Source organism: Lissotriton helveticus, chromosome 11, assembly GCF_964261635.1.
Source record: "Lissotriton helveticus chromosome 11, aLisHel1.1, whole genome shotgun sequence".
Classification (NCBI taxonomy): Eukaryota; Metazoa; Chordata; class Amphibia; order Caudata; family Salamandridae; genus Lissotriton; species Lissotriton helveticus.
Genome location: NC_136072.1, coordinates 630,468,216 through 630,486,356, shown reverse-complemented (window position 1 = coordinate 630,486,356; position 18,141 = coordinate 630,468,216). Strand labels below are relative to the sequence as shown.

Genomic DNA, 18,141 nt, shown 5'->3' with positions numbered 1-18,141 from the left:
ACTGGCCCCTGATCTTCACTACTCGTTCTGCAATTCTGGACACAGGTAGATTGTTCTGCCCCAATTGCATTTCTGGGCATCCTGGGGTGGTGGTAGGACCCCAAGGAGAACACATCTTGGTATGCATAGGTACGGTGATATCAAAGCGCGACATAGCCGACATAGGAAATCCCAGTCTCTGCCAACACTGGCTGAATGGCGCTCAGCAACGGTTTGGTGTGCCCAGATAGCAGAACCATAAATACAGTTAGGGCCGACCCCGCAAACATGGTAAAATCTGGGGGAAGTGGTGGTCATACTTCAATCTGGGTAATGATTGACTTGACCCTCAGTTTCTGTCCTACATGTGCTACTGTGACATTAGCGTGTTCTATACTGTGCGTTGTTTGCTATCGTTCTATGCATAAAATTAATAAAATTTTATTTACAAAGAAATTACAATATCAGTAACGTCATCGCAAACTTTATACTAGCAGCAACGTGAATACAACTTCCGGTATCAGCTTAGAAGCACTCCTTGTCCTTATTTTGAATAGTTTTCTCTCATTCCAGGAGACTCTCCGCCTCACAGAGCGAGACGGCTGCCACAAGGCCTTCCACGCACTGCTGACCTGGCTCCTGGGCAGGGACCTCACCTCCATCCAAGGCTTCTGGCAGGTCCTCTTCAAGGAGTATAATCTGGAGCGGTATGCCAAGCTTCCTGCCATCCAGAGCAGCTTCATTCAAGGTTCGTGAGGGCTTGTACCATTCACTGCCATGACATTAGGGAGTTCAAGTGGAATGAACACTCTCAGACACATCAGCTGTTTCTGGTCATTGACACTGGTCTTGAAGGCCTTATCTGTGGCAGTGTATCCTCACATAGTTCCAATACCCACACCAGGAATTCACGTTGTTATAGATATCAAGAGTTACTGCTATCCAGTACAATGCATAGTACGTTATTGCTATGAGAAATCAGGCAAATCTTTTCAATGCGAAATTACATCCTAGGCTTACAATATTAGAGTCCCTTCTAGACTCCAATCTACTCATTATCCGTGCAGAAATTATGAAAACAGAATAGGTCATATTGGGGTTAAAAATCTCTGCAGCAGGTGCATCAAACCCACAAAAATATTTTACTACCTGTTCACGGCCAACTGGAAAAGATTCAAATGCATCTTGTGAACTAATGGTTTGCTGCATTGAAAAATATTGTTCAGCAAAAGCAGATGTGGCCAGGTATTTGGGGATGAATGAGGCTAAGACGTGCGTATGCCAATATTGGAGCAGATAAACACAATGCAAAAATAATGTGTTAATTTGCATTATTATCCTTGTGTTTCACAGCACCAGAAAACCATCTGTCACATGACTGTGATCTCTGTCTTTGTGCACGTGATTACAGGTGAACGGCATCAAAAAAGTACATACAATGATCACCCAAAGCCAAGGCCTTAAATCGATGTTCCTGTCACTTTGGATAGGTTTGTATCGCCTCAGTCTGAGCCAGCAACAGGCCACCTTTTGTAGATTATCTTTCCCTTAAGAAGTTTATAAATAAACTAACCCATCAATATTGTGCAAAACTTTAAATGTCCCAAAAATCAACAGAACGTTTGGGAACTGTTCCTGGAGGCTGAAGGGTGAAAACCAGGAAAGCATGATGAGTATCAATAATTAACATCAACCAGAAAGGAGTGATAGCAGGAAGCGAAAATATGCTTTGCAAAGGAAGAGGTGATATGCTCATTGCTGTTGTATTGTATTGTAATTGCATTTATATGGTACTTACTACCCCTGACGAGGCATTAAAGCGCATTCACAGCAATCACAAACTGATTCTGAGTTCCAAAACTGAACCTGCAAAGAAGCAGTATTATAGAATTATTCTCTTGCTAAAAATAAATGCATTGTCACACACCAGAAGCAATGTGTTAAAAATTCAAATCACATAAAATCATGATATGAAGCACTGAACCCCCCCATGAATTGTTACAAATAGTTTAGGGAGAAAGTGGACTAAGGCCACGTGTATCAAGCTATTTTTACAGTCGCAAACAAGCTGATTTGCAGAAATTAGCCCGTTTAACACCGCCAAAAAGCCTTTAAGTATGCATCAAATCCAAACTGCGATTCGGTAGCACGTTACCGAATCATCAGCCAGATTCATCATTCTCCCGTTTTGCGAGCCCCTAATAGCGATTCATAAGGAATCGCTATTAAGGACTTGCAAAACGGGATTCATGTAGGAATTGCAAAAAATATTGCGATTCCTACATGTTCCTTATTTGCGATTAGCAAATTGCTAATCGCAAATAAGGAATAACTCCCCATGCATTCCTATGGGCCTTTAGGCCCATAGGAATGCATGGGGAGTTATTCCTTATTTGCGATTAGCAATTAGCTAATCGCAAATAAGGATGCGATTTCAAGGGTGCAGGGGTGTCCAAAGGACACCCTGTAGCACCCCTGAAATGTAATTTACATTGGTGTTGCGCACACACATGTCCAAAGGACATGTGTGTGTGTAACATGCAACTTAGAAAAATGCATTTAAATGCATTTTTCTAAGTTTTTGCTATTTATCACGAGGTCTGACCTCTCGGTAAATAGCGGCCCAAAATTGCAATTTCGCAATTTTAAAATGATTCATGAATTGCATTTAAGGAATCTCAAATAGAGATTCCTTAAATGCAATTCTTCGCAAAAGTGCGAATTCTTTAATAGCGAATTTTGCATTTGGGATGATGAATACCAAATGCAAAAATTGCACTCGCAAAAGGCAAGATTCTGAGAATCTTGCCCTTTGCAAGTGCAATTTAGCTTGATGAATCAGGCTGCATAATTTTTGTTTGTGACCAAATAACGATTCGGTATTTGGAAAGGGCGTGTCCCTAGCAAATACCGAATCGTAATGGTATGTAATCATGTTTTGAGACTGAATTCCGGTTGCAAAACATTAATAATTTACCAACTGCCAAAGTGAATGTAAAAAATAAGTATGTTTAAGAAACTTTCCTTTTTAAACGCATCCTGTTTTCCTTTAAGGAATACGGGATGCATTTTATTTTAAAAAATTGATTTATTTGAAAGTATTCAAAGACATGGTGGTCTGCTGACATAAGCAGGTTACCATCCCTGTGATAGCGTTGATTCCGAATGATTCACAAATTGCGACCTACCTCATTATTTATTCATGTGGTAAATTGATTTGCAGCCCACTAAGAATTGCTAAATAAAATTTCATGAGTGTTGTCATACATTAGGAATAGTGATTTAGATTTGCGATTCACAGAAAATTGCAATTAGGTCATCTCTATTCCTAACACTGACACATCTGGCCCAAAGACCCAGGACATGCTCAGTGCCAATGAAGAACAGCTGGCAGTCTCAATTGCCCTTGATCCTGGCTTTCTGAGGTCAGCAGCAGATATGTGTTACCTCAGGCACGTCTCCAAGTGAGTATTTATCTCCTCTCTCCACAAAGTCTACTGGAATGACTCATACTTGAAGGCTCAATCTGTCACTCTGGTGAAACCTGGTCCTGACACTTCAGATTGGTATTTGTGTGAATGTTTGTTGAGGAAAATATGTTAAAAAGGACGATTCTCTCAAGACAACTTCGCTTCCCCTATTACTTACCAATATACTTCAAAGTGAGAAAGAGAAATTGAAGAAGTCAAGGTTCAGAGTGAACCTGATTTTTATCAAGGCTCCGATAAGGGATACATCAAAAAACCAAGTTAAATCACAAAGCTCTGCCATCATACAACCTACTATGGATTTTAAGCCTGTAGCCCACACATAAAATCTACATCACACCCTCCCTTCCATAATACTGGTTTATGATGTCTTAAGATTCTTGCTCAGTGCATTCTTTAACATTGAAGACCAACCTCTCACATTAGGAAATACTGTTTCAACACAGATGAGAAGTTGTTATCGGGCCAATGTTGCATTTGTTCCAGCGAGCAAAGCAGGTGTTGCACGCTAACAAGGGATGGTGGAGCTCATCTCATTTGCCGCACACAATCCCCCTCGCAGGAGCAGCAGCAAACAGGGACCAACACGGCAGGAGAGGGGATAGAGGACTCCAACTCCCAGCCGCCCCTGGTTCTTTCATCGCGCATAAAGCGCCAACGCATTCCCGCGGCGCAGGACGTGCCTTGGTCAAGGGCGGGCCCGTCGGAGCCAAGGAGGAGGCTGGGCTGGGCCTACCCTCTGAGAAGCGGCAAATAGTGTCAAGGTACCGGTGATATCCATCGTTTTCCTTTAGTATCATTGTTATTGCCCTACCATTAGTGTATAACAGACTAAAGCTTTTAACCAGATAATAATTGTTAGTGTTGCGATGAATAGGCGCAAGGGTCGCAATGACCATCTGGGGGAGGGGATCGTGGGAACACTTGATTCGTTCCTAACCAGAGCAACATCGGTTTTACCCCATGATATTGAGATTACAGAACGCCGTCTATCACTGGAACCGGTCCTTTACACTACCTCCGCTTTGATGTTTAAGACACTTCTCCCTGCTGCAAATCAACCCTCATTCCAAACTAAGAGGGAGGGGATAGAAAGGGATGCATCGCCTAATCAACCTGCAATAACAATAAAACCTGGAATATCTGTCAGAGGTGTAGGGGTAAAAGGGCCACTGGAACAAACTTGGAAAAAGTAGGAAAAGAAAAAGAGGAAGTTGCCCACAGAACCAAACCCAAAACCAAAAACCGGCAAAGGCACCCAGACAAGCCAACATAAGTGGGAACTGTGAGGAGGGGGAGCCTGCACAAGATATACAAGAAGAAGAGAGCATTTTGGCAACCCCTAAAATAACTCTCCGCCCCCTGACCACTGAGGAAATGTGGCAGAGACTTTAGTAGCCACAATGCTGAATCCCATTATTGCTACATTGACTCGGATGGAAGGAAAGCTAGTGGCCCTGGAGTCACAGATGGAAAGAAACGAACAGGCACTAGGGACATTAGTCCACGCACCAAATTTGGGGCCACTGGGGACTGAATTAAGTAGAAGGGAAAGGTCGGAACAAGAGACCCACCCCAAAGCTCTTTTAATAGCAGTGAGGAGAGGGGGATTTTTCAAAACACTGAGCCCCCAGTTAATAACGCCAGAAATGGCCCATCAGAGATTTCAAAGCGGTATGGGAGAGCTGACTTGAACAAACCTAGCATTATCCAATCTTATCAGCCCCAGTTAAATGGCATGGACGCTGTAACAAATCACCAAACCCCACCCTTGAACATAGTTACAAACGCTCAAGGAGGAATGATTCCTGATAATCAATGAAATCTCCCAATGGAGGAAAGGTCGAATCTCTGTCCATTATTGAATGGAACACGGACATTACATCTCCCCCCGGCAGCCGCACCATTGGTACTGGTATTAGGGAACACACCCTTGATGTCGGAGGGCCAACCAGAATCCACAAGACAATTGATGTTTAAAGCATTACACAGGTTGACAGAAAAAGTGAGTGAGGGGGGGGAAGAGCCAGAAATCTCTCAAATCAGTTGATTATGGCTAGAAGGGCAGTATGGGTGGGCCCACCGAGGCAAGGAATGGTGGGAAACTGTGTGGTATTAAATTTTAATAATGAATTCATAGTCAGATATATTTTGAATAATTTAGGCAATATTTCTTTAAACAATTCTGAAATTGTGGTTTTACCGTTACGTTATTTTTATAAACCGAATTCCATGTTACCCCAAAATAACTATTTCCGTTAGAAGGGGAATCAGGCTTGGAAGACCCCAGCGGGTCACTCTAGGATGCAGAGCTTAACTCTAGAGAGTCGTTTTGCCCCACTGACTGACCTAGAAGCTTGCGATTGACTGCAACCATCCCCCCCAAAATCCTCAAGGTAATTGAGAAAATCAGATTAACTTAGGTTGTCAAACCGAAGTGCTTTCCTGTTTATTTGATCCACAAAGAGGGCCTCCAAAACGGTCCGTACGATAGCCTCATGGAATGTGGCTGGTATTTCCCAAAAATTAAGTGATGAAAATTGGTTGAAAACATGTTTACAGGAGACATGGTCTATTGACCCAATTTTTGTAAATGGATACAACACTTATCAAAATCCAGCTACACCTTCATCCTCAGGAAGGGATAAGGGAGGCATGTTGACTCTGATTTCGAATAACGTCCCAGGGTAGGTAATAAAATTTGAAGCCTCAAACGCAAACTTTCACATTCTTTGCGCTGAAAATACATCAAGAAGGCAGATGGCTTTTAATTAATACCTATAACAACGATTTTGGTCTAAATAGACATGCTATTATTGGTGAAGTTGATAAGGCTCTAAGAAGAGGAATTATGATTTTAATGTTGTTTGGGTGGGTGACTTTAATATACACCTGTGTAAGGATTATATGATGAAACAACTACTGTCTAAACAACGAATTCCTTAACCACGCAGGAAAAACCACGAGCAATGCCGAACCACTACATTTTTAACAACGATAAATTGGGCACTTGAGCAACGAGTACCTAAACCATGAAAAATATTCAATTTCTTTCATTACCCGTTTCCACCACTATGTTCTTTAAAACCCGCATGTTTTTCACGGACGAAAACTCTCCTGAGATCTGAGTCTATTTAAGGTTCAGTAAATTGCTTTGTTGGGGGTGTGGCTGAAAGCAGGGTGTTTTCTGTGTCTGTTGATGTTTTCCAAAGTGCAGTAAAGACTAGCTTGCCAGTGTTGAGTTGATGTGCTTTTTACTGCTTTCTTTAGTTGATGAGCAAACACTGTGACAGAAGCAGAGGTGGCCTCACCCTGGTACTGTGCCTTGGAGTTGGGGCTCGTGCTCTGAACGCTGCTGATATGTGTGTTTAGGGAGGATTGTTTCTTCCTTGCTCTGGCTACACATCTCCATGCGTCACTGATTTACAATGAAGTGCCCATCAGTGTGGTGTTTCTCTAAGCAAATTAATAGACACAGGCCTCCTGGATTTCCCAATGCTTCTGGTAATACATCCGTTGTGAAGAATAAACTTTGAGAAGCTGCATTCACTTTTCTCTCCGTGCTTTGTCTCTGTCCCTGAAAGGTGACGTTATTACAGGTGAAAAGTCAAGTAAAGCCTAAATGTATGTATTATAAGACTTGCGATGTAAAACTTCAAAAAATATGTTTAGTATCCAGTTGAAATAAGTCCCCATCCCTGACCAGGAATCGAACCTGGGCCCAGAACTGAGCAGAGGATTTCATCCAGCCCAGGGTTTAGCTTTGGATGCTGGGTCTCCTCGCCCTCAGTTTAGAGTGTTAGAAACAGGACTTCGAGTCCCAGAATACACAGTAATAACCTTACTAGAAATTGGCACTCATGCTGGACCTAGGCAATATAAGATCCCTGATGAGGATGGTGGGGAGTGCACGTCCGGCCAGTGGTACTTTCACAATGTGCCTGTAAGTTCTAAACCATTATACATTTTTTTTTTTTTTTGAATATATTTTTATTGCGGATCAGGAAGAAAAACATCCAACAAACCAACCCGTACACCAACAGTCCCCATCACACAGTGCAATAATCACACAGTACACAGCCGATCGGCCCACATCCCGGAGGCTGGGCGGCGCAGCAATAAATCAATACACTGGAGGTACCACGGTGCATGCCCTATTCGGGACACAGGTCAAGTACAACACTTCGTTTCCGCTTTTATCCCACAACAACCAACCCTCATTCTCCATCAGAGCCCAGGCCACTCTAATGTCATGTCACTAAAGCCTCTTGAGTACTATCCTGGGCCAGTCCTTTCTAGGAGGATGCCGCTAGTTGGCAAACCACTCCTCCATACAACTCCCTCCCAGTGCCCTCCCCCCCCAACTGCTGCTAATGCGGGATCCACCATCTCCTTACTGCTCCCGGGTGACAACTATCAGAAAGCTTCGATAAGCAAGCAGCCACACGGAACCCTTGGGTAGAACTAAGCAGTGTCCTCGCTCTCGGTGAGATAGTCTCTCAATGCCTGCACCACCAGCTCCCAGGACCTCGCCAGTTCCAAGCATTTCTCGTTGCCAGCCCTAGTCGCCTGGCGCATTCGTAACACACTCTCACAGCTCGACCACCTCACTAGTTCATTCCTCCACCTCCGTGCAGACGGCCCCTCCTTAGACTTCCAATGCCACGTGATCTCACGCTGTGCCAGTATCAGACCCAACCCAATGAATTTGCTTGTAACCTTGGTCTTTTTAGTATGCGGGAACCAAAGAAGGAGGCATGTGGCCATGTCAAAATCTACCTCCCGCTCTGTGACTGCATTCAAGAGGTCCCCAATCACAGACCAGTAGTCCCCCAATTTCGGGCAACCCCACAGCATATGGTCAAAACCCACCTCAGGTTCCAGACATCGCGGGCACATGGCATCAAGCACCTGGAAATGTCGCCGCAACCTCTCCGGGGTCAAATATGCCCTATGGAGCACAAAATAATGCACCTGTTGGAATCTCGCATTCCTCGTCCCCTTCCAGGTCCTGTGGAGCACCTGACCCCATACCGAGTCCGGGATTTGCCTGCCAACGCTGGTCTCCCATCGCGATTTCAGTTCAGCCAACGGGGCTAGGCCTTCATTTAACATCCTATTGTGGAGGCAGGTCACCGCCTTAACGGTGCCCGCAGCCATCACTACATATTGGCACACCGTCGTCACCTCCGGATCCGTTAAACCGCCCCCCCAGTGCCGCTGCAGGGCCGTAATAACCGCCGCGTGCAACAGGAAGGTACCACTCGGCAGGCCGAATTGCTCCTGCAAGGTCTGGAACGGGGCCAGCGCCCCGTCCACATAAAGGTCACCTACCATCTGCAATCCCAGGTCCTCCCACTCTAACAATTGGGACCAATCACCCCCATGCGGTAAGGCAGTAAGCATTCCCAGCGGAATCTCAGGCGCGTACGGTCGGCGCTTCCCAACCCTCTTCAGGTACCTGTTCCAACATAACCTGAGCGTCCATTCCTCCATCGTGAGGTCCCTACTGGCCAGTTTCTGTTGCATCACAATAGATGACAAGACGTACCTCCGAATGCCAACCTCCCGGCCATCCTCAGGCCCCCTGAACTCTCTGGCCACGTTCTGCGTCAGGACCTGGAGCTGCGCTGCCAAATAGTATAGCTCATAATCGGGGACTGCCACTCCTCCCTCACACTTGGGTCTCATCAGGGTGGTCAACGCCACTCGTCTGCGGCTGCGGCCCCATAGAAAGCCGGTCACCAATGTCCTCAACTCCCGAAAGACACCCTGCGGGATCCACACCGGCAGTGTTCTAAAATAATAAAGGAGCCTCGGGAGTGCCAACATTTTCAACAGCGCCACACGGCCCAGTACAGAGAGCGGGAGAGAGGCCCAAAAGTCCATACTGCCTCGTAGCGCCCTAATGCAGCGCCCCACGTTCCCCTCAAGGAGGTCCGCCGTGTCATGGTATATACGCACTCCTAGATAAACAAAACAAGAGGGCTCCCACACTACCGGCCTCGTGAGCTGGGGGCAGAGCGTGGTCTTCCGTAGCGGAAACACACAAGTCTTAGTCCAGTTCACCCTGAGGCCTGAGAGCCTCCCGAACCCGTCCAGCATGTCCACCGCACCCTCAAGAGCCCTCCCAGAGTCTGCCAGATACAAGAGCAAGTCGTCGGCATACAGCGAAATATAATGCGAGTCGAGCCCCAGCGCAATCCCTTCAAAAACGATTCCCTGCCTCGCCTGCGCCGCCAGCGGTTCCATTGCTAATGCAAAGAGCAACGGAGACAGCGAGCAGCCCTGCCTCGTGCCCCTGCAGACCGGATAAACCGAGGACACCAAGGTCCCTAACCGCACTCTCGCCTTAGCCGAAGAATAGAGCACTTTCGTCCAACTCCGGAACCCCTCCCCAACTCCGAACTTCAACAGCACACCATCCAAAAAATCCCATTCCAAACTATCAAACGCCTTCTCAATATCAACCGTCAGCACTACCGGGCCTGGATCTGCCAGGGCAGCACTATCAATAACCCCAATCAGCCGGCGGATATTCATCGAAGTGCTCCTCGAGGGAATGAATCCCGCCTGATCCCTATGCACCAGAGAGGTCATCAGTGGGAGGAGCCGGGTGGCCAGGATGCGGCTCAAGATCTTATAGTCTACAGTCAGCATAGACAACGGACGAAAGGAAGAAACATCCAATGCATCCCTGCCCGGCTTCAGCAGGGGTACAACCAGCGCCTCCGTCATAGAGTCAGGCAACCGCCCTAATTGTTCCGCCTCCGCATACACAACCTGCAGTCTGGGGGCCAACACTTCCATAAATTTGGCGTAGAACTCGATCGGCAACCCATCCACCCCAGGGGTTTTGTTCCGCGCCATATGACTAATCGCTCCTCTGATTTCTGCTAGAGTTACTGGGCCCCCCAGATCCCGCGCGTCCTCATCATCTAGTACCGGTAGAGGGATCCGAGCCAAATAAGCGCCTATATCCGCGGCATTCACTTCGAGGTGGCTGGTGTATAGGTTCGCGTAGTAGGACCGAAAGCGCCCCAGGACCACCGATTGCGAATAGACCACCTCCCCATCCTCCTGGCGCACACTCATAACCGGACATCCTCTAGGGTTCGGATCAGCCAACTTCGCAAGGAGCGTGCCCACTTTATCCCGCTCGTCATGCACTTTCACCGCATACAACTTATAATCATAACACCGCAGTCTCTCTGTCTCCGTCGCCACCGCCTCCCTAGCACGCAACAGGCTATCCTGCAGCTCTGGCCGCTCGGGCCGCCGCCGCTCCACCCCTCTCAGCACTGCCTCTGCCTTCGCGAGGTCATTCAGCACTGTACCTCTCACAGTCAGAAACCGACCCATACATACCCCCCTCACCACCACTTTCATCGCGTCCCATTCATTCGCTCTAGTCTCTGTCGACCCAGCATTAACCGTGAAGTATTCGTCTATACCCTGTCGGACCGTGTCACAGAACGCCGGATCCTCCAGCGTCTCCGGGCGAAGTCTCCATGAAGGGACCGCCGATCTCGCCAGCTGCCATTGTACAGAAATCAGCAGAGGGTTATGGTCCGAGATGGTTCTAGCCAAATATTCAGAGTGAGTTACCATCGGCGCCAGAGACTCGCAACATAGCACTGAATCCAGTCGAACATGCAGATCATGCAGGGCAGAGTGATAAGAGTAATCTCGAGTTTCAGGGTGCTGCGCCCGCCAGACATCCACCAAGCCCCACCTCTCCTGCCAGTCCCGCCTATGAGTTGCAAGTCTGCGCACTGGTGAGTCAGCTAAGGGTGGGTGCGACCTGTCCAACAGCACATCCGAAATAGAATTAAAATCCCCCGCCAGCAATATCGGGCCCGCCAAATAATACGCCAGTGAGCGCGACAATCCCTCAAAGAAATGGGCTTGATCTGCATTGGGGGCATAGATGTTACACAGCACCACTTCCCTACCACACAGCCTCCCCTCCACCACCACATAACGACCCTCCGGATCAATCTTCTGATTTGTGACCTGGAACGGCGTGCCCGCCCTGACCCATATTAACACCCCTCTGGCGAACGCCGAGTAAGTCGTGCCGAACACCTGACCTCGCCACCTCCTCTGCAACGCCCCACACTCCAGCTGCGTCAGGTGGGTCTCTTGAAGCATCGCTATCTGAACTCCCCGCCTCACCAAGTAGGCATGCACCTTATGGCGCTTAACCATAGTTCGAATTCCCCGGACATTCCATGTGACACATTTCAAATTAGGTAACGTCCCCATAGAGCATCAATCCCAACAGTGGCGCTCGCCAAGAACTGTGACCCGCATTGCAGCAATTGAACAACCCCCTTAAAACACCCCCCACAACTCCCACTCCTCCCCTCCCCAGGACAGGGCCTAGTAACCCAGCTTCAGCCCCGTTCCAAACCTCAAACACCCAACACATCACACTAATCTGTGGTCGACACCACAGAAGACCTTAAGGGTCTGAAGAGGGCTATGGAGCCCCGAGCCAGGACGACAGAGCAACCACCCCGCGCCCACAGTCCCATGCTGCTAATGCAGCCCCATACCTGGCAGTCCAAAAGAAGGCAGGAGCGTCCAGACCCGATAAAAGTTCAGCAACCACGAACTTCATCCATTAAAGATACCATCCGATGTCTGCGGGGTAACCTCTGGCCCCTGCGCTCCCCCCCCCTCCAAATCTTCCTCGCCGGTCTTCTCATCCTCACCGTCGTCCTCCGAAGCCGAGCCCCTGGAGGCGTCATCTCGTTGTGAGCCCGTGATGGTCGCCGTGGCCTCCAACGCACTCTTTCGATCTGCAAGTATTTGCGCCTCGCGCTCGGCCCGTTGGCGCCTATTCCTGGAGCGGATGCGCTGCGACTTCCTGACCCTGACCGGCTGTTCTCGTTCCCTGGCGGGCCTATGAGCCCGATCTGTTCCTGCACGATATAGTTCCAGCCATGACCACGCTTCGTCAGGTGTTTGAAAAAAGTGCGTCTTCTCATCAACGATGACCCGCAGCTTAGCCGGGAAAAGCAAGGAGTATTGAACCCCTTCCTCTCTCAGTTCTTTTTTCACCGGCAAAAAAGAGGCCCTACTCCGCTGTACCTCCTGCGTATAGTCCGGAAAGATCGTCACCTTACTGTTGTCCACCTGGAAGGGCCCACGATCTCTCGCCCTTTGGATCAGCAGATCTCGGTCTTTATAGTGCAGCAGTCTGGCCACCATCGGCCGAGGTGGTCGGCCCTCCAGAGGAGGCCTCGCGGGCACCCTATGCGCTCTTTCCAGGGAGAAGAAGGGGGAGAGGCCCTCCGGCGCCACCACTGTGCGGAACCAGTCCTCCAAGTAGGTTATCGCGTCGCCTTTCTCAATTTTCTCTGGTAGCCCCACCACCCGCACGTTGTTCCGGCGGTTGCGGCCTTCCGCGTCCTCCGTGCGGCGCTCCAGATTCGTTAGTCGACGGATAACGTCATCGATTTTATGCTCCGCCGTGACCACCGCTGGTTTCAGCTCCTGAAGCAGTAGTTCATTGGATTTCACACGGTCAGATAACTTGGAGTGGTCTGCCCTCAGCAGGCCGAGGCCAGACGCCACCTGCGCAATGTCCTGGCGCAGCTCATCCCTCGTAGCAGTGATCGCGGCCAGGATAGTATCAAGGCGGAGGTTCAGCCTCTGTTCCTGTGTTGAGGCCTCCGTTGGGAAGCCGCCACTCGCATCCTCCGATCCCCGGCTTCCCCTTTCAGGCGATTCGGCGGCGCCATTCCCCTTCGCGGCCATCTTGCGTGCAGGGATTCAGCCTCTCAAGCCGCCCCCTCGGAGAATGGCTAGGCGCCCCAGGAACGCTTTGCGGAGTGTCCCAGCCAGAGCGGGCCACCAATCCCCAGGCAAGTAGGAGTGCGCGGTGCCAGCTGCCCCCACACCCGGTCAGTCGACAGTATCAGAGGAACATCCCAAGCCGCCTCAGCTTCCCGCAGAGCGTCTGCCAAGCACACCAGGGCCAGGGGGAGCAGATTCCGCCGAAAGACCGCCAGTCAATGGAGTGGGTCCCAGGGCACACCGAGCACATTGCCCCCGGCAACACTGGTCACTGCACCACACCATGCACAACCCAGCACCTCGTCGTTAGGTCGGCGCCTCTGTGCCCTCCACCGGGCAGGACCCCCAGCAAGGTCCAGGTCCACTGCCGTGCCCCTCTTGGTCCGGGACGCGCGGGCGCCCTGGGCGGTCTCTCTCACAGCGCCCCAGCCGCCTGCTGCACGCCTCTATGCGCTGTCTGTCCCCACTGCGGGTCGGCTGGCTGGTGAGCGGCCCTACAGCTCAGCAGTGCCTCCGCCGGCCCAGCGCCCTCCCAGGCGCCGCTCCCGCCCCGATCGAGGGTCCGGGTGGGGGGAGGGGGAGGCCTTCCTACCGGCAACTCCACCGATCGTCTCCACAATCCGGGGCCCGCTCCGACGGGTCACCGCACCATCCACTGCTGCTCGGGGGTGCCGCAGGCGCCCGCCGCTGCTCCTGTGCCCCTCACCGCTCCGCCTTCGGAGCTATCACGCAGTTTGTGCCGCCATCTTGCCTTTGTCCGCTCGTCGGAGGGAGCTGGGCACTACGGCCACCCGCACACAGCAGCCAGGGCTCCGCTCGGGCTCAAACCTTCCCCAGTAGGGCAGCGGCCCCTCCGGTCCTCAATCCCGGCCACCAGGCGATCCGGGGCAACGGTTGGCAGGATAAAGGACGGGACGCGGCGCGGAGCAACTCGCTCACGCAGCCATCCCGGTCGGCGCCGAAACCACGCCTTCTAAACCATTATACTTAAACAAAGATTTTAAAAAAGCATCACAGTCATATAAAACAATTCCTCATTCTGAGCGCGTTCATTGTATTGATGTTATGTGAAAAAAACTAGGCTTAAGTGCTTTTAATTTATCATGTTGTCCTTTTATTTTGATGCAAATAATAACCCTTCGTGCACGTTTCTTTTTTCAATAAAGTACACAGAAGCTTAAAAGGAAAAGGCAGAAATGCTTCCCAAAAAGTGTCTGACTTAAAAATTGCCCGTGATTGATTTGAAAAGTGATGTAATTGCTTTAGTAAATCTTTAACTTATAGGAAATGACGTCCTTGGCAGTCTTGGGACCCAGGCTTTTCATTGTTAATAAAATAGTGCCATCTTTTGGCCAGTCACGAGATCATTTTTTTCGTGGTTTAGGGAAGTCGTTGTTCGTGTACATCGTAGTTAAGGATGTCGTGGTTAACAGATTAGTTGTTGTTTAGGATTTGTTCTTCAGGTCAGTTGTTTTTCACGCTTCATTGTTAGGGATGTTTCCCCCATGTAAGTACAATGCAGCCCCTATATGTGGCTTAGAAGATTTGGGGGGTAACAACATGAACCATTTTGAACACAACGAACGAACCCCTTATGCCTGCCCAAACCCCCACTCTATCGGGGAACGTCGAAATCGACGCCGACCACTTCCACAACTGGATCTCTCAGGAAATTAAGGCCAGAATCCCCCCCAAGCGTCCCTATTCCTCCCAACAAAAAACCAAAACCAATGCCCCTTGGTTCACTCCTGACCTAGCTACCGCTCATTTGCTTTGTAAGAAGGCAGAACGTAAATGGCGTAAGACATACGATGAGGTCAATCGCCTCTCCTATATTTTAATTAGGAAAACGTATCTCTCAAAAATTAAATCAGCCAAAAAAACCTTTTACGTTAACGCCATTAAAGACGCCAGCCAAAAACAAAAGACGCTGTTTAAAATAGTAAAATCATTTACGCAGCCCAAAGCCCACCTACCAGAAATACCTCCATCTCAAGACCTCTGTGACCAAATCTCTGACTACTTCGAAGATAAAATTGCTTCCATCCAAAACAACTTTCCTATCCAGGATGCCTCCCTTGTTCCCTCCCTCCCGGAATCGAGTGTCGGCATTCTTAAAAGCTTTCCTCCGGCCACGCTAGCGCAAACCAAAGAAATTATCTTGGCCTGCAAATTCGGTTCCCCTTCGGATCCCTGTCCCCCGATAATACTTCACCAACTAATCGAGGTATTGAATCCGACGATAAACAAAATAGTTAATTCTTCACTCCTCACAGGACATGTCCCCAGTCGTTGGAAGAAGGGAATTGTTAAACCCCTAATGAAAAAGGCCAACAAGTCCCCGACAGACCTGACCAACCTCCGCCCAATTTCACTACTCCCTGTCCTGGGAAAAATAACGGAGCAACTAGTCTACAGAGAGTTAAAATGCCACTTGGAAGAAAACAACATTCTACACCCTAAACAATCGGGCTTCCGTCCAAAACACCCGACTGAAACTGCACTGATAGAGCTATCAGACACCATCAGATTGTTACAAGATCAGAGGAAAAATTGTATCCTCATCCTCCTTGACTTAACGGCGGCGTTTGATACCATATCCCACTCCATCCTCATTAGTAGATTGAGGGACATTGGCGTCACCGACACTGTTTTAACCTGGATTAAGTCTTTCCTTACCGACCGTTCACAAACGGTCGCCCTAGGTCCCTTTCATTCGAAAGAGAAGATGGTCTCATCAGGTGTACCGCAGGGGTCCATCCTGAGTCCCCTCCTTTTTAATATTTATCTCATTCCCCTCTTGTCCCTGATCGATTCCTTCGGCATACCAGTCACCTCGTACGCCGATGACACAAAACTCATCGTGCCACTAGATGACAATTCCACTGACGCCGAGCTCAACCTCAAACTCTGTCTAACTGAAGTCTTCCGCTGGATGGATCGCAACCATTTAAAATGTAATTCCAACAAAACTGAGATCCTTCCTATTGGAAGAAACGCTTCCTTCAACCCAGCCCCCTGGTGGCCAGACGATTCAGCTGTTCCCCCCCAGACTGTCACATCCGCCAGATATCTCGGCGTTATCTTTGACTCTGACCTCTCCTTTGACCTACATGCTAGAACGGTAGCTGGAAAATGCTTTGGAATAATCAAATCTCTTAGAAAATTCTTCAACTTCCTTCCTACCGATGCCAGGAAAACTGTTACAGTAGCGCTTATAATTTCCCGCCTAGACTATTGCAACGGCCTTCTTGCAGGGGCAAAAAAGAACACACTATCAAAACTTCAAAGTGTGCTTCACTCCGCCGCACGACTAGTACTCAGGCTACCTCGCAGATCTTCTATCTCCGCCGCCCTCCGTTCACTACACTGGCTGCCTCTCCATAAGAGAATTCTTTTAAAAATTCTGACCACTGCCTTCCGTGCCTTCACCAAAACCGGCCCTAAATACCTCTCCAGTCGCTTTCCCCACTACACCCCCAGTCGTTCCCTATGCTCGTCTCTTGATAATCTTATCCTCCCGGCCAAATATAACCTAAAGACTAAGGGCGGCAAAACCTTAAGCTCTTTGGCCACGAAAGCATGCCTGCCCAAAACTCTCAGACAACAGACGCTGGAAAAACCCTTCAGAAAGCTCTTAAAGACCTGGATTTTCAACCTCTCCGATGACTACGCTAAAACGGCCATCTAATCTAATCCCTCCTTCAACCCCAGGATTGGCCACTCAGGATCATTAGCGCCAAGATGCTCCCTCCGGAGCGAACGTCGCGCTCTACAAATAACCTCACAAATATCACAAAAAATATCACATGGTAACTGTTTAAATAAGATGCTAGCAGCGGGAAATATGGTAATGTCGAGCGATTTAGAGCCAGCATCAGGTTATAAGGCAGGAACCTTCCATAGAAATGGTCTAGAGTCAATCATTGATTATATGCTGGTTACTACCCCTATTAGCTCTAGAGCCAGTAGAGTGCCAAACAAATTCACAAGCGATCAGGCTATTTTATCACTACGGATAAAAGTATCCATAGGCAGTCTGCACATATTCTAAATGTTGACACCCCAGTAGTGGCAAGGAGAAATGGCATACAATTAAAATGGGCTTGTGTTGACCAACCGAAATTAACTGCAGAAATCATATCAACCACACTGAACAAGATAGTAATTTGCCTAGACTTAGAGGCAGATGCAGGAGAAACTGTGAAGGCTTTTTGTGATCTACTAGAGGAAGTAAAAAGGGCTCTTACATGTACACAAATAACGAACAAGAGTCCAGATAGGGGTTGGTTTGACTCCCCCTGTACAAAAGCAAGGAGAGCCTTGCTGAATGCCCTGAAAAGAAAATCCAGAATCCCGAACGAAATCAGGGAACTGCGGATCACATATAAAATTTGTAGTAAAAAGAGAGAAAAGGCTATAAAAGAAGAAATGTGGAAGGACCTTACCAAAGCAGCTAAAACGGGTAATACCCGCAACTTCTGGGGGATTGTAAATGCACCACATTTTAAAAATCCTGTAGATCCTGCACTAGACAACAACGTAGGCGAGGAGGCATGGGTTGCTCATTTTGAGAACATCTTTGCTGTAACAACAGATCTCAAAATACCATCTGTTAATACGGAAACAAGCGAACAAGCTCCCCTTTCATTCTCACTCATGGAAATAAAAAAAAACGTAATGTCATGCAGTGCAGGTACGGCCCCAGGACCGAATGACGTCCCAATAGATTTCTTTCAAGAGTACCAGATCTATGGGCACCCCTATTAACTAATGTTATGAATAGTATAACCCAAGTAGGTCCCCCACAGTCCTTGTCAGCAGGTGTCATCGTCCCAATATGCAAAAAAGGAGACAGGACTGATCA

At 48.6% G+C, this 18,141-nt stretch overlaps 1 protein-coding gene across 1 annotated transcript in view; it reads left to right on the top strand.

The window, feature by feature from the left end:
• The window catches only part of LOC144790864 (autoimmune regulator-like), a 154,272-nt gene that overhangs the window by 41,706 nt on the left and 94,425 nt on the right, over window positions 1–18,141 (top strand). Inside the window, exon 3 of the mRNA XM_078665524.1 lies at window positions 553–727. Coding sequence (XP_078521650.1) covers window positions 553–727 — 175 coding nt within the window. The remainder of the gene's footprint in view (window positions 1–552; window positions 728–18,141) is intronic.